The sequence below is a fragment of the Myotis davidii genome, unplaced genomic scaffold (genome assembly GCF_000327345.1).
Source record: "Myotis davidii unplaced genomic scaffold, ASM32734v1 scaffold425, whole genome shotgun sequence".
In the NCBI taxonomy this organism is placed as follows: domain Eukaryota; kingdom Metazoa; phylum Chordata; class Mammalia; order Chiroptera; family Vespertilionidae; genus Myotis; species Myotis davidii.
In genome coordinates this window covers 3,934,661-3,950,082 of record NW_006296413.1, presented here as the reverse complement: position 1 = coordinate 3,950,082, position 15,422 = coordinate 3,934,661, and the positions used below count along the sequence as shown (strand labels likewise).

Here is a 15,422-nt window from a genome sequence, read left to right as displayed (position 1 = left end):
AGGAGCAGGCGTGAGGGAGGCAGCGGATCCATGATTCTCTCTCATTGATGTTTCTATCTTCCTTTCTGTCCCCCTTCCTCTCTGAAATCAATAAAAATATATTGTTCAAAAAGTAAAATAAATCCCATGGACTCCACCATGTGGGAAGGGCCCTACAGAAGGAGGACCATGTGCTCCCAGCGAGGAGACTGAGGAGTTCTGTCTGGCAGGAACCATTGGAGGGGATCCTCCAAGGATGAGAAGGAATTTAGATGCAGAGAGGGCGAGGGACTGGCCATCCGTACAGACGGCCTAGCATGTGCCACGGCTGGGCGAGAGGGAGAGGGAGACACGAAGTACTCAGCACACATAATGAGCCTCTTCCACATCTCACAGAGCCGAGCAGCGCTGGGAAAGTCCCTGGGGCTCGAGCTGTGCCTCCTCCCACCTCCCATGTTATCCTGCCTTGGCACCCAGCCAGGCTGCTGCCCACTGACAGGCCCAAAGATGCCTGAAGAGCTGAGGGAGCTGGGCCATGGTGGACTGTGTGTGTGTGTGTGTGTGTGTGTCTGTGTGTGTGACCCACAGCCCCCTCTAGGAGCAACCCCCTTTCTGCTCACAACCCCACCTGCCCCGGGCCCCACCGTGCCATCTCCCTTGTGCTGCTGGTCAGGAGGGTTTGCATGTTAGCATAGGAGGACTGAGGTGGGGAAGGGGGTGTGGGGGGAGTGTGATCAGTGACTTCGGGGACATGCACCAGGAAGCCACCGTTCTTGGCCAGGTGGTTATCAGCAGCCAGGTAATTGGCCTTGGGGCTTATCAGAAGCCTGTGAGGGTGGAGAGCACACAGTCCTTAGGAAGACACAGGACAGTTACCGCAGGAAGGCAGTGGGACGCCAAGGTCAGCTGGTAAATTGAGGAAGAGACATGGTGATGACATCACAAGATACAGCTTTATGGTCCCACCCCACCCCCTCCTGGATGGATTTAGTCCCTTGAACATGTGAAGTTACAAGCACGACATCTGGACAAGAGTATGTGACATCTGAGTGGGCTACTCCACCTGAGTGTAACGCGTGTGTGTGTGTATGTGTGTGGAGAGAGAGAGAGAGAGAGAGAGAGAGAGAGAGAGAGAGAGGGAGAGAGGCACCCCCGAGAACGCTAGCGCAGGGAGTCAGCTCGTGTCTACACTGCTGTAGGCACCAGATGCTAATTTGATCAATCTTCCGTCCTGTCTTAGTGGGGTGGGTGGCTCGGCCCCTCCCTGGACATTTTGAATTGTGGGTGTTGATGAAAATCACCTGAGGTAGCCAATGCATTTGATTCCCTTTATCTTCTCACCTCACTCCCAGGATCATGCTGACTCTGAGTTCTCCAGTCTCTCCGGGACTGCCAACGCCTGTGTGCCAGCTCCTTGCCACTCTCCCTCACCTCCCACGGGACTCACCTCCCTCCTTGCCCAGACTCAGCCCCTGCAAAGCCTCTCGCCCGTCCTGATCCTCTCTGCTTTGGTCACAGTCACTGGGTAAACCCCAACCTGGTTATAGCCAACCCACCACCCACTCTGCACCTACCCTCTGACCCCTAAGGTACCTGCAGAGCCACAGGGCCCCGCTGATGTTGCTTTAAACTTATGACCCCACACCTCAAACAGGCCCCCGGGACTGCCCTGCAGTCCTGCCATCTTTCCTGTCCACTCACTCTCCCTCCCAGGCTCCTCTGTTCTCAAGCCTCCAACACGGTTGCCTCCACCCTCTCTCTCAGCCAGTGACTGTGCTTCCCTATTCCCCATAGAATTGATTGCTTCTTTTTATTTAAATGATTTACCATAGAAAGTATTACATGTCTTTTTTCCCATGACCTCTCCCTGCCCACTTCCGCCCCCAGCACAGCCTTCACCCACTACTGTGTCCATTGGCTATGTTTACATGCATGCTTACAAGTCCTTTGATTCTTATGTCCTTCTCCCCCTCTCCCTTCCTCTCTGAAATCAATAAATATATATATATTTTTTTAAAGGTCAACTTCGCTCCATGTTGCCAAATCCAGTTCTGTCCTCTTTTTTTAATTTTATTTTTTATATAAAAATCTTGGAGTTAGGTCTTACTCCGCTTTCTCTCATATCCTACCTTGGGTCTATGTATCAGTCAATCCTGCTGGCTGAGCCTCAAAAGAAACCTGGAGGTCATCCTGGCCCCAGTTCCCCATCTCGCCTTTGGGGAGCACTGGGAGGTGTGCCCCGGATCTGCAGAATGGATGGAAAGCCGACCTGAAGCAGCTCAGCTCCTCGGCACCGGGCGTTCAGCTCCAGCTGTCTGGGATTTAAGGAGTGTCCAGGGCAACAACAGGGATACAAAAGCACCCCGGGAAGTAGACCCCAACACCACTGCAGCCATGGTGGGGCCTGCATCACATGACGAGGACGTGGGACCTCACGGGCCTCCAAGCAGACATTTCTGACGGGTGATGCCACGGGATAGAGGGGATGCTGCCAGATTGCAGGGTCAGGCATCCCCAGGCAGGAATGGCAGGACCTTGAGGCTGGGCAGGAATGGGGAGCCTGCTGGGAGCACAGGTACCCCAACCTGCTTCCCCTGGGCCTCTCAGAGGTGTGGGTAGATCCACTGGAGGTCAGCTCATAATCGCCGACGTTCACTGAATGCTATTAATTCCCCTGGCTGAGATTAGGATTCAGGGAGAGGCCGCACCTCCTGCAGCCTCATCCAGGAGCTACACCACCTCGCGGACACGAGGCAAGAGAAAGGGTTCCATTCCACACCTCACAAGAGAGAGGGGACCATGGGACACACAGGACGGGGTTTGCCAGCCCAGCCCTGGTGTCTTTTGTTTTCTGTTTTCTAACCCAGCCTCAGTGTCTTTTTAAAAAATATATTTTTTTATTGATTTTAGAGAGGAAGGGAGGAGAGAGAAACATTAATGATAAGAGAGAATCGTTGATTGGCTTCCTCCTGCACATCTCCACTGGGGATTGAGCCCACAAGCCAGACATGTGTCCTGACTGGGAATTGAACTATGACCTCCTGGTTCATAGGTCAACGCTCAACCGCTGAGCCCCACCAGCTGGGTGCAACCCCAGCATCTCAATAACAGAGGCCTGGAAGATCTGAGCCACGCTTGTGACGGACACAGTAGCCTACTTTGACTAGCAGTTCTGGGAAGAGTGTGTGTGTGTGAGAGAGCGAGAGCGAGATAGAATATTAAAAGACTGGTAGTGTCCTAGGGCCCAGGGCCCAGGCAGCTTTGCTTTGGGAGCTCCCCTTGAAAAGGCCTTGCTGACTGGGCTGCAGTACTGGTGGGACTGGGTGTCAGCAGGAGTGGCTGTTAGGGACTGAGCTCAGGGCAGTGCAGTGCTGGGTCCCTGGGCCACTGGGCAGTAGCCAGGGTGCACTTAGGGCACCTGTCAGCAATTTCTGTACTTAGAGACTAGTGGGAAGCGGGGAGGGGCTCTGTAACAGACTCCATTCCCTACAGTGGAGTCTTATCAATGTAGCCATATGGGCTTGCTTTCCCAGGCTGAGATGGAGGTAATGCTAGGCCCAATGTTTCTAGAGGTTTCTAGAGGAAGCAGCTCAAATGGGGCCATCCTGATGCCTATGTATTGTTGCTAGAAGTCCTTAAGTAGTTAAGTGTATTTAACCATTAGGCTGTTGGTCCAACTCTCCTCCCTCAATCTCAGCATTGGATGATTCCCTTCGGGAAAATGGGTCACTGCTCGGCTGGAACAGTGGTCTGGAACTGGTCAGGAAGTGATATGAGGGATGCCTGGGACACCTAAAGCCATCGGGCAAGGAGGGTAGGTCTTGGGAGAGGTGGGCTGCTAAGTAGAGCTCTGCTCGGCTCAGCCTGAAGCTGTGACCAAATCAATCCTTCACTAATCAATTCTGTCATCAGTTACTGGTCTGGGCATGGCCATGGGTCTGGTTTAAGTCAGGTCTGAGGAGGGGCCACAAACCTGAATTTCCATCCTCTTGGCTAGTGTCCCCCTGCAGTGGGTATAAAGCAGAAAAATGGTTACAGCCCTTTCCATGACAGAGGATTTCTGCCCAGTAAGTAATGTCACCCTTAGGGTTATAGGGCTTTGAAAAAACTACCCTATATGGTATTGACCAATTTTGTATCCAATTTAGCAATATTTCAGGATTCCTTCTTTTTTCCCCCCACTTGACTACATATGTGTCAGTTTCTTGTATTCTCATTTAAACTGGCTTTGTCATCTTGCTGTTATCTCTCTCTTAAGGAGTTGAAAATAAAAAACAAATAAAAAGATGGGAGCACAGGCCTTGTCTAGTTGTATGGGAATTATCGCTAAGTTTCTGAATATTCTACCTATTCTCTCTCTCCTTACATCAAGCATCATGGGGCTAGAAGGAAAGGCTCCCTGGGACTACACAGACGGTGAGGGCAGCAAGGCCGGTGGACACAAGCCCTGAAGGCCTGTGGATGACCAGGACACAGTGACCACAGCTGGGAGCTCAGGAAGCCAGTCCTGAGGAGGGTAAGGTGGCCCAGGACAGGGAGAGCCCTATAGATGAAGGGAGTGAGGTCTCAAGGGAGGCCCCAGAAAGCCCTGGCTGGAGGGTGAAGGTTGGGTGGGAGTCGGGATTCAAATTCCAGATGTAACTCCAGCCTGAAGGGTGCTGGGCCCCTGGGGAGTTCTTACTAACTGCCCGCCCCCCATGACATAACTGACAAAGGGGAAGAGATGGACCCAGTGGGGTCACAAGGTGGGAAATGGTTCTTCTCGCCCCTCCCTAGAATATCTGCCCTTGAAGTTAGACCTGGTACCTCATCCTCCTCGAAAGGGGTGTGGCCCCTCCCAGTCCGCCCCAGTGCTTATCACAGGTACATGACCTTGAGGCTGACAGTAACCAGGCCTGGAACCTCCTCAGGGTTGGGAGAAATTCAGCACCAGCAAACCCCGTGGGAGACACAGGAGGGCATCCAGGAACCAAGCTCCACCCACTCTTCAGGGTCTCACACACACACAGGGGAGCCTCCGCTCAGCTCTAGGGAAGTTTATTGCTGTTGGAGTGGCTTCCTGAGGAGGTGCCCAGCCTCTGGCCTTGGGCCTTCCAAGGCTGAGCTGGTTTCTGTGGTCATGGGCAGCCTCAGGCTACAGGGTGAGCAGGGTGCCTTCAGGACGCTGGGTTGCTGCCGGCCAGGGGAGAAAGGTGTCCCCCCTCACCACTCGCCGTGGGGCTCCCTGTCCACCTGGAACAGCCCTGTTCCCTGGCCAGCCTGCTCTTCCTCCTGGACGTCCTGCTCTTCCTCCTGGGCAGCCTTCCCTTCCTCCGGAACAGCCTTCAGCTCCTCCGTTAGGATGTTATACAACAAGTCCGGCTTGAACAAAGGGTTGCAGGGGCGAGAGGTGGGTAGCTGACCTGGGCAGGACCGCCTGAGGCTCCCAGCAGGGAGCTGGGCTGGGAGGCAGGGAGGAGGCATGGAAAAGGAAGGGGGTCCTGGCTGAGGGCCTCACCAGGTTTTGCAGCTTCTCCCTCAGGGCCACAGTGTCTGCTTGAATAGTGCTCATTGACTCCTGAAGCCTAGGTTGACAGAGATGCCCCCTCAGTCCCCAGGCTCTTGTCCGAGGCAGCCCCACCCCGCAACCCAGGCCTCCTGCGTGAGCTGGGTGACCTGGCACAGCCACCTGAGACCAGGGTCTCACCCACAGTCCAGTCTTATTGAGGGGAACCAAAGTTTACCACCCCAAATATGCCTTTTGGGATATTGATCTTTAAGCTGGTTGTTAAGAGATTGCCCAATAAGCAGACATATGGGCACACAGTCAATTGCTAGGGAAGAGTTGTGGCCCCCACACCTGTCGGGCACCAACCTACAAGGACATGATGCTTGGGAGGAAAGAGACCTGTGGGCCAAGGAGGTCTCCAGAGTAGAACAGGGACGGAGAGAAGAGGGGCAAGAAGGTGCAAGGCTGCCGAAACCGGTTTGGCTCAGTGGATAGAGCGTCGGCCTGCGGACTGAAGGGTCCCAGGTTCGATTCTGGTCAAGGGCATGTACCTGAGCTGCGGGCCCATCCCCAGTGGGAGATGTGCAGGAGGCAGCTGATCGATGTCTCTCTCTCATCAATGTTTCTAACTCTCTATCTCTCTCCCTTCCTCTCTGTAAAAAAATCAATAAAATATATTTTAAAAAAAAGAAAAAGAAAAAAGAAGGTGCAAGGCCGCAACCATCAAGCCCCGGGCCAGGACCTCCTACCTGCCTGCACCTGCCCAGACCTGGCTCACCTCATGCAAGCATTCTGCAAATGGTTAATTTCCTTCAAGGTTTGCTGGGTGCCCCAGTCTTCCTTATCCAGGAACCGGCTCTCCAGGATCTCCAAGTCCCTAGGATAGGTTTGCAGTGAGGGTAGGACTGGAGGACCAATAGGCTGGGAGAGAATTCGGCGGTCAGAGAGGTGGGGCAGCCCAAGGCCCTGGCTTCTTCAGTCCTATCTCAGCTTCCCCTCTGTCCACCCCAGGGCTGAGTCCTGGCCCAGATCAGAATGCTAATATGGGGGTTGGGAGTAGGGAGAGAAGCGCCATGGGCCTCCCTCCCCTTCACACACTCACACAGACTTACTCTTGAGGTTCTTTGGGCTCAGGGGGCTCCACCGAGCTCAGGAGTGTAAACAGGAACTTGACCGTGGGTTCTGGCTGCAGGTCCAGCGTTGACTCTGAAGAAGATGGCTTTGGCAGAGAAGGTGTCATGGTGACCAAGGTGACATGGGGCTGGCAGCCCAAGAGCTTGGGTCCTCCCACACCCTGGAGTGATGGCTGGGAGTTCAGCTCTCCACCCAGCAGGGAAAGAATTCCTCCAGCCCTCCCACCACCTCTGCCCAGCTCCCCACAGACCTGAGGGTCTTCCAGGTCCTGCTGCTCAACAGGTTGCACCACTGGCTTCTCAATGGGCTCAGAAAGAGCTCCTCGACTGCTCTGGGGAGACTGAGGAAAAGAAGCCCAGTTGGTGAGCCACATCCATCAACCCATGGGCTCCCCTTTCCAGCCTCATCTGGTTTTCTTGGGGCAGCCTCCAGCCTGGAGCGTCTCCATCACCAGTTCTGTTCAGCAACCAGATCCCTGCAAACGCACGGGATGGGGGTGGGATTTGGGGGCTGGGATGGCCCTATTTAATGGAACCCTAGAGAGACTTATAAAAAGTGGAGAATGCTTCTCATTTTTGGTATAGAAATCATCTATTAGTTGAACATTGAGAAGTAATTAATATGGCATTCAAGACCCTCTGTTATGAACATCATTGGTTCTAACCCACATAATACTCTGCTCATACCAGCCAGGAGTCTCACTTCCGACACCAGGCCAAACCTTCCCCAGTGCCATGCACTTGCCCATAATGTTCACCCCTCTCCCATTCCCAACCCCTTCTGCAATGTGAATTCAGACCATACTTTTCTCTGCTGAGCAAAATTGCTTCCCCTAGGATTCCCTAGCTGGGTTGGCAGAGGAGCCGGAGCTAGGTTGAGCCTGAGAATGCTTCTGAGGTAACTTCACTTTGGAAACTAGGTCTAAAGAAAAGACTCCGAAAGAAATAAAAATAATTCATACAGAGGCCCACAGTGGCTGATTTACACCAAGAAGAAAAACTGAAACTGGCCTAAAGGGCCCAAATATAAGAAAAGGTAAACAAATTATGATGTACAAACATAATAGAATACAATTCACTCTGCAATTAATGGTCCCCAGTAAGCACTGGTTGACCAACAGGTCTGCAGGACAGGCCTCAGGCCAGGTACTGAGAACATACAGATAGATGATCGTGATCTGGTTCTGCCCCAGGGAAGCAATGCCAGAGGGCCCAGGTTCACAGGGGATCCGAGTGCAGGGAGATGTGCCATCAAGAGGCCTGGACAGAAAGCCCTGGTCTTGAGAGGAGGGGGCCACACACTTGGCTCCAAGCAGACTCCATCAGGGAGGTACTGCTTGATCTTCAACAAGTGGGGTATCCTGGCCAGTGAAGGGCAATCCAGAAGGAACAGCTTGGGCAGGATGATGTTGAAGGTGTGGGGCACTCCGCTGGGAAACAGGGTGAGCTAGTTAAGTTTAAATGCCAGAAAAACAATGAACAGTTTTTGTGTAAGCATGTCCCATGCAGCCAGCTCACTTATAGAGATGAGACACTGGGCAGCCAAAACCCAGTGACCATCACTAAGATACTGCATGAACAATGGAAAGTCACCAAAGGGTGTTTTTTAAAAATTTACTGTGCCCTAACCAGTTTGGCTCACTGGATAGAGCATCGGCCTGCAGACTGAAGGGTCCCAGGTTCAATTCTGGTCAAGGGCATGTACCTTGGTTGCGGGCACATCCCCAGTAGGGAGTGTGCAGGAGGCAGCTGATCGATGTTTCTCTCGCATCTCTCTCTCATCGATGTCTGTAACACTTCTCCCTTCCTCTCTGTAAAAAATCAATAAAATATATTTTAAAAAAAATTTACTGTGACAAAATACATAACATAAAATTTACCATTTTAACCACTTTTAAGTGTACAGCTCATTGGCATTAGGACATTCACATTGCCATGCAGCCATCACCACCATCCATCTTTAGAACTTTTTCATTTTCCCAAACTGAAACGCTATACTCATCCTATATAATAAAAGCCCAGCAACCGAATGGCAGAATGACCAGAACGACCAACCAGACCACCAGGGCACAGGCGCTCAATGCAGGAGCTGCCCCCTGGTGGTCAGTGCATTCCCACAATGGGAGCGCTGCTCAGCTGACTGGGATGAGCAGCTGCTCCCACAGCGGCCAATCTCTGCAGGCCACACTCCCCACCAGTGCACGAATCCCGTGCACCGGGCCTCTAGTTAAGTAACAATCCATTCATCCTCCTCCATCCCCTGGCAACTACCATCATTCTACTTCCTGTCTCCATGAGGTTGACTGCTTTTGGTATCACTTATTAGCGGAATCATATAATATTTGTCCTTTTGTGTCTAGCCCATTACACTTATCATCGTGCTTTCAAGGTTCATCCATGTTGTAGCATCAGAATTCCATTCCCTTTGAAACTGACAGAGCTGAGTAATATTCCATTGTACCTACATACTGCATTTTGCTTATTCATTCATCCATCAATGGATATTTATGGTGTTTTCCATCTTTTGTCTATTGTAAGCCATGCTATGAACATGGATGTACAAATATTTCTTCAAAACCCTACTTCCAGCTAGAACCAGTTTGGCTCAGTGGATAGAGCGTCAGTCTGTGGACTCAAGGGTCCCGGGTTTGATTCCGATCAAAGGCATGTACCTTGGTTGCGGGCACATCCCCAGTGGGGGGCGTGCAGGAGGCAGCTGATCGATGTTTCTCTCTCATCGATGGCTCTCTATACCTCTCCCTTCCTCTCTGTAAAAAATCAATAAAATATATTTTTAAAAAAACACCCTACTTCCAATTCTTTTGGGTATTACACCCAGAAATGGAATTGTAACAAAAGGCTTTAAGCAGCCCTAGCTGGTTTGGCTCAGTGGATAGAGCAGCGATTGCCAATCTTTCGGACCTCACGGACCACCAGTGATCCACGGATCACCGGTTGGCAACCACTGTTCCAAAGGTTTCCTTAAACCAGCAGTCACCAACCTTTCAGACCTCATGGACCACCAGTGGTCCACAGACCACCAGTTGGCAACCGCTGGGATAGAGCATCAGCCTGCAGACTGAAGGATCCCAGGTTCAATTCCAGTCAAGGGCACATGCCCAGGTTGCAGGCTCAATCCCCAGTAGGGGGCGTGCAGGAGGCAGCTGATCAATGATTCTCTCTCATTGATGTTTCTCTCTCTCCCTCCCCTTCCCTTCCTATAAGTCATATATATCTTTAAAAGGCTTTAAGCAGGCCCTAACCGGTTTGGATCAGTGGATAGAGCATCGGTCTGCGGACTGAAAGGTCCTAGGTTCGATTCCGGCCAAGGACATGCACCTTGGTTGTGGGCACATCTCTAATAGGAGGTGTGCAGGAGGCAGCTGATTGATGTTTCTCTCTCATCGATGTTTCTCTCTCTATCCCTCTCCTTTCCTCTCTGTGAAAAATCAATAAAATATAAAAAAATAAAAAATAAAAGGCTTTAAGCAGGGGAAAAACAACACCATATTTTCTCTTGGAAACTCATTCAGGCCACAGTGTAGTTTGAAGAGCTACTAGGCTGCGCAGTGATTTTCAGCTGGTGTGCCATGGCACACTGGTGTGCTGGAGGAACTTTTAAACATGCAACACATGACTATTTAGTCAGGGCATTGACGTCAACTTAGATTGTCAAATTTAAAAAGTGGCCCAGCCAAAATGGTTGAGCATCAACCTATAAACCAGGAGGTCACTGGTTCAATTCCTAGTCAGATCACATGCTTAGGTTGTGGGCTTGATTCCCAATAGGAGGGCATGCAGGAGGCAGCTGATCAATGATTCTCTCTCATCATTGATGTTTAAGCCGTTAATTTTCTTATTTATTGTTTGTTTGTTTACTATTTATTTAATGTATATTTATTGATTTCAGAGAAGAAGGCAGAGGGAGAGAGAAAGATAGAAACATCAATGGTGAGAGAGAATCATTGATCAGCTGCCTCCTGCACGCCCCCTACCAGGGACCAAGCCTGTGATCCAGGCATGTGCCCTTGACAGGAATTGAACCTGGGACCCTTCAGTCTGCAGGCCAATGCTCTATCCACTGAGCAAAACCGGCTAGGGCTAAGATATGTATTTTTAAAAAACACAAAAAAATCAACAATTATCCTGGCCAGTGTTTCTCATCGGCCCTTAAACTGAAAGGGCGCAGGTTTGATTTGTGGTCAAGGACACAATCTAGATTCAGGTTTGATTCCCAGCCATAGTAAGGCAGTGTGCAGGAGGCAATGAACCAATGTCTCACACTGATCTTTCTCTCTCTCCCCTCTCCCTCCCTCCCGTACATTCTAAAAAAACAATAGAAAAAAATATCCTTGAGTGAGGATTAGAAAAAACAGAAAAAGACAATAACCAACAGAATAGCTGTCTGGTGTGAATGAATCAAAATTACACTTTTTTTTTTGGTCAGATCAGCAAGGAATTTATTTTTTTGGTGTGCTGCAGAATTTTAGTAATTATATGTCACGAGATGAAAAAGATTGAAAATCACTAGGCCAAGGCAATTTTCCAGTAGCCGCTGGGATGGAGGGATGTTGAGATTGAGCTGAGGGGATGGAGTGAGGGTGAGTATGGAGCTGCAGATGACCCCCAGTGTCCTGGCTTGTGTGACTGGGTCAGCTCAAGGTGATGCTAATGACATAGGAAGCACAGGAAGAGGCAAGCTGATGGATAAGCTAAGTTCGAGAAAACTTCTGAGTTGAGATACAGTTCTAGAATATAGTTCTAGATTCTGGTTTGAAGTTCAGGAGAGATATATGGGTGGGAAGGAAAGATTGGCAAATCTTGGGCAACAAGGTGTCCTGGAGAGCTTGAGGTCAAGCAGATTGAAAAGAGAGTCCAGAAACTGATGAACAACAAAAAAAAATCCAGACAGAGAAGCATCGATCAGACCGTCAAACCTCAGAGGGAAGGGGTAAGGCGGAGAGATCAACCAAAGGATTTGTATGCATGCATATAAGCCTAACCAATGGGCAGACACCAGGGGGTTGAAGGCATGAGCTGGAGGTGGTGGGGGACAATTGGGGGATACAGACACACATATAACACCTTCATCAATAAAGAAAAAAAAAGAGGCCCAGGACTGAACCTCGGTGTCCTGACATTTCAGTGGAAGCAAAGAAAGGGGCCAGCAGTGTCATGGCCCCAAGAAGGGTGCTCTCAGCCCAGGGTGCAGAGGCCTGAATCGGCAGCATTGCAGATTATGTGCTCACTGAGCAATAAATGAGTGAGGGCAGGCACCGAGAGTACATGGGACAGAAGCAGTAATTTCCTAACATTTTTTTCAAGGAGCTTAACCTCAAAAGGAATAATGGTAGTAGCTAAAAGGAGAGGCTGGTCAAAACTTTTTTGGGTTAAGGTGGTTTCTAATAAAATGAACACAAGCCTGTTTAGGACTTGTAGGTGAGAGGCATAGGGCTCAGATGACAGAATTGGATCAAAAGCCAAAGTGGAAAGCTTGGCCTTGAAAAAAGGGACCTGCTTTCCTCTGGATGAGGTAAGGAGGTAGAAGGGAGACGTGGGAAGGCTGTAGAAACTTAAGAATTTAAAGGTCTTGATTTGCTCGGTCTAGGAGGCAAGGACAAATGTAGAGACAGAAGACTGGTTTGTGCCACCTGCATGGAAATGCATGGATATCTGACTAGTTCCCCAGGGGCTTCTGCACCAGGCTGGGCCAGTGTGAGGAGCAGGCTCCTGGGGACCGGTGACAGGGAAACAAGAGCCTGACTCAGGATGGGGGGATAGGGTTTGTTCCCAGGCTCTGGACGAAGCTTTTGGCAGCCTCACCCTGGAACTCCCCTTGAGGCAGGTAGCCCAGCCTTGGAAGAATGGTGTGAGCATCTGGATAGAAAAAGACATGGGGGATGGGGCAACCCTGTGACACAGCCCAAAGAAGGCTTAGCTTCCTGGGCCTCACACCCTCAGCTCTGCCTTTGACCCAATGAAAGAAACACAATCTCAGAACAAACAAACTCTTCAACCAGGTTTATTAATAAAACAAAACATATTTTTCCCTTAAACTCCACATTCTTAGTTTTTCAGGAAGAAGTTTGCAGCAATGACATCAACTCAACATCATCTGGCTACTCCTGATTCTCCAGGACTAAAACAATACTCAGGAGTCCTGCCCACCAGCCAGTGAGGGCCAGAATTCTTCAGGTGTGGTCCAGCTCCAGGACATCTGGCCCACCTGACAAAGGGGCTTGCTTGTAAGGTCTGACAAAGCACAAAGCGCTGAACAGGTAGTCTGGGACTCAAAGGCATTGTAAAGTTTCAAAAAAAAAATAAAGTTTCATTAGCGCCGTTCAGGTAACTGAACCAAGCATATCTTCCCTGATACTCTGCTATTCACTAGCCTCTACTTCCACAAACCTGTAAATGTGCAAAGATTCAAAACATGGGAGGTGGAGCGAAGTGTGGTTGGGCAGCCTCTGAAAGCACACCTTTTACCAGCTGAGAAGGGAAATGGTGGGAGCGGGGTTCCCTGAAAGCACGAAGATGATCTTTCTCTGCCCCCAGCTCAACTCCTAGCACCTGCCTCAGGCAGTGTCCTCCTGCGACAGGGCACTAAGGAAGCTGAAGGTCAACACTGCTATCAACCCCTGCCCCTCCTGAACCGTGAGAAAAGCTTCCTAGAACTTTACATGTGTAGCTGCAAAATGCTAGTGGGACTAGGACGGCTTAACTTACATGTTTTTGTTCTAGAGCTGAATAGACTGTGCACTTTAGTTTGTAAGAAACAGGTGTGCATGACAAGAGGGGTCACCTCCTGCCATGGGCCCCTTCCCCGCTGAGCCTCAGGTTCTGTAGAGGCTGGAACCTGTGGTACCTGGTGCCACCCCCGCAAATGCACCCTTTGCCCTACACAGCCAGCACTCCATCAGCCTTGTTTTTAACCAAATACCTCAGCAGCAGAACACAGGAATATAAAATGCAGCTTCTAAGGAGTAAACGCCTATGGTCCAAAGCCAACGAAGGCTTTCCCACTCTCCTTCTAAACCCGACTGTACTGCCTGAGTGTCCAGCTTCTTCCTCACAGATAGAACTGTCCCAAATCCACAAATTCTCTCCTGGACCATCTACAGAATCTAAGAAAACCCAAGCCTTTTTACATAGATGGAACCAAGCCACCAACAGAAGGCAACTCAGGAGAGAAAGCCTGAGGCAGCTCTGGCTGCGGATGCCAGTTTCTTTTTTTAAAATATGCTTTTATTGACTTCAGAGAGGGAGAGGTAGAGAGAGATAGAAACATCAATAAGAATCATTGATCGGCTGCCTCCTACACGCCCCACACTGGGGATTCAACACGCAACCCAGGCATGTGCCTCAACCAGGAATCAAACCGTGACCTCCTTGTTCATAGGTCGATGCTCAATCACTGAGCCACACGGGCTGATGCGTTTCTGTTGGGGCTGGCACAGGGCAGCCACACATTCCCCAGCAACAGTAGAGATGCTCTCACCCACAATCCCCAGCCCTGTAGCCCTCCTCCGGCTGGGCTAGGGATTCTCCCTCCCAAGACTGTAGCCCAACGGGAAGCTGGCCAGGACACTGCAGGAAGTAGGGAGGAGACGATGGTGGGTCACTGACTACAGCCAGGACACCGGCCAGGAGAACCCTATTTCCTACAGCTGCCACCACACAAACACTCAAGGGCAGACCTCACGTGCAGCAACAGCACATGCACAGGTAGCAAGGCCAGGGAAGGGGACCCCAAGTGTCTGTTCCATAGAAAGAAGAGGCTATGTACAGGGGGAAGGAAGTCTGGCTAGGTGCACCCCAGTTTCATCTCATTCAACCAGGAGATCAAACTGCTCAGCAGCTTCAAACTCAGCATTCATGGCTGCAGCCCACTCATCCAGCTCCGATTTCTGGGGGAAGAGAAATGGGAGGCAGGTGAGTGGGGAAGAGGACACGTTGTCTGGAGCATGTCTACCCACACCCTGCACGCAGGTGCTGTCTTTCCCCAAAAACAACCAGAGCTGAGCCCCAGCCCAGCATGTGCCCCGGCATCTCCCCGTTTGTCTGCATGACAGCAGAGGAAGGCCCCTGCCCCGCTCACCAGGATCTCCGGCACCTTCTTCTTCTTCTTTTTCTCTTTCACGGGTGGGGAAATTCCGGGGAGAGTCGTGTCCGGGACCCAAGGGTTCCCAGGGACCCTGGGGACCTCGGTTGACTTTGAACACACCAAAGGTGAGACTCCGGCCAGGTCTTCTGTCCCCAGCAGCCTTTCGAAGCCAAAGCAGGATGGGCGGCCTGGGGTGGAGGTGGAGGTGGAGGCACAGTGAAGGGAGTCCAGCCGGCTGTAGGATCGCCTGACTTTCTTGGACATTTCCAAGTCTCTGGTGTCCAGGTCTCCTTCACTGGAGTTTGACTCATCTGGGCTTTGCACAGGAGTGGCCGGGACACTGCATTGCTTGAAGAGGTCCTCCTTAGTAGGCTCCTTGGTAGGAGGATTGTTTTCTTTTTCCAAGGAAAAAGCAATCTACCGGGACAGAAGAGAGAACGCTGCCCTGTTACTCAGACATATTGCTTCCAGGAGGCCCGAGGAGATTTAGGGTGGAAGGAAAGAGCCACTGGACATACACTTTTAAAAGGAAAAGAGGAGACGGGTCAGGAGAGAAATGAGACTAAGATAGATGTGGGGAAGGGGAGAAAAGAACAGCCGGTCATTGCTTCTGAGGAGTGTGGTTTTGTGACTCAAAGACTTGCCACCATCTACTGGCGCTGCCAGCTCTGTCCCCAAAATGTGACCGGGGAATAAAACATAGAAAACCCGTCTCCAT

The 15,422-nt window shown here is 50.8% G+C and overlaps 1 protein-coding gene across 1 annotated transcript in view; it reads right to left on the bottom strand.

Annotated features, from left to right (window-relative positions):
* Positions 1-13,980: 13,980 nt before the first annotated feature.
* The window catches only part of CDCA5 (cell division cycle associated 5), a 4,687-nt gene continuing 3,245 nt past the window's right edge, over positions 13,981-15,422 (bottom strand). The window contains exons 5-6 of the mRNA XM_006771714.2: positions 14,699-15,121; positions 13,981-14,507 (exon numbers count right to left, since the gene is read on the bottom strand). Coding sequence (XP_006771777.1) covers positions 14,427-14,507; positions 14,699-15,121 — 504 coding nt within the window. The 3' untranslated portion in view covers positions 13,981-14,426. The remainder of the gene's footprint in view (positions 14,508-14,698; positions 15,122-15,422) is intronic.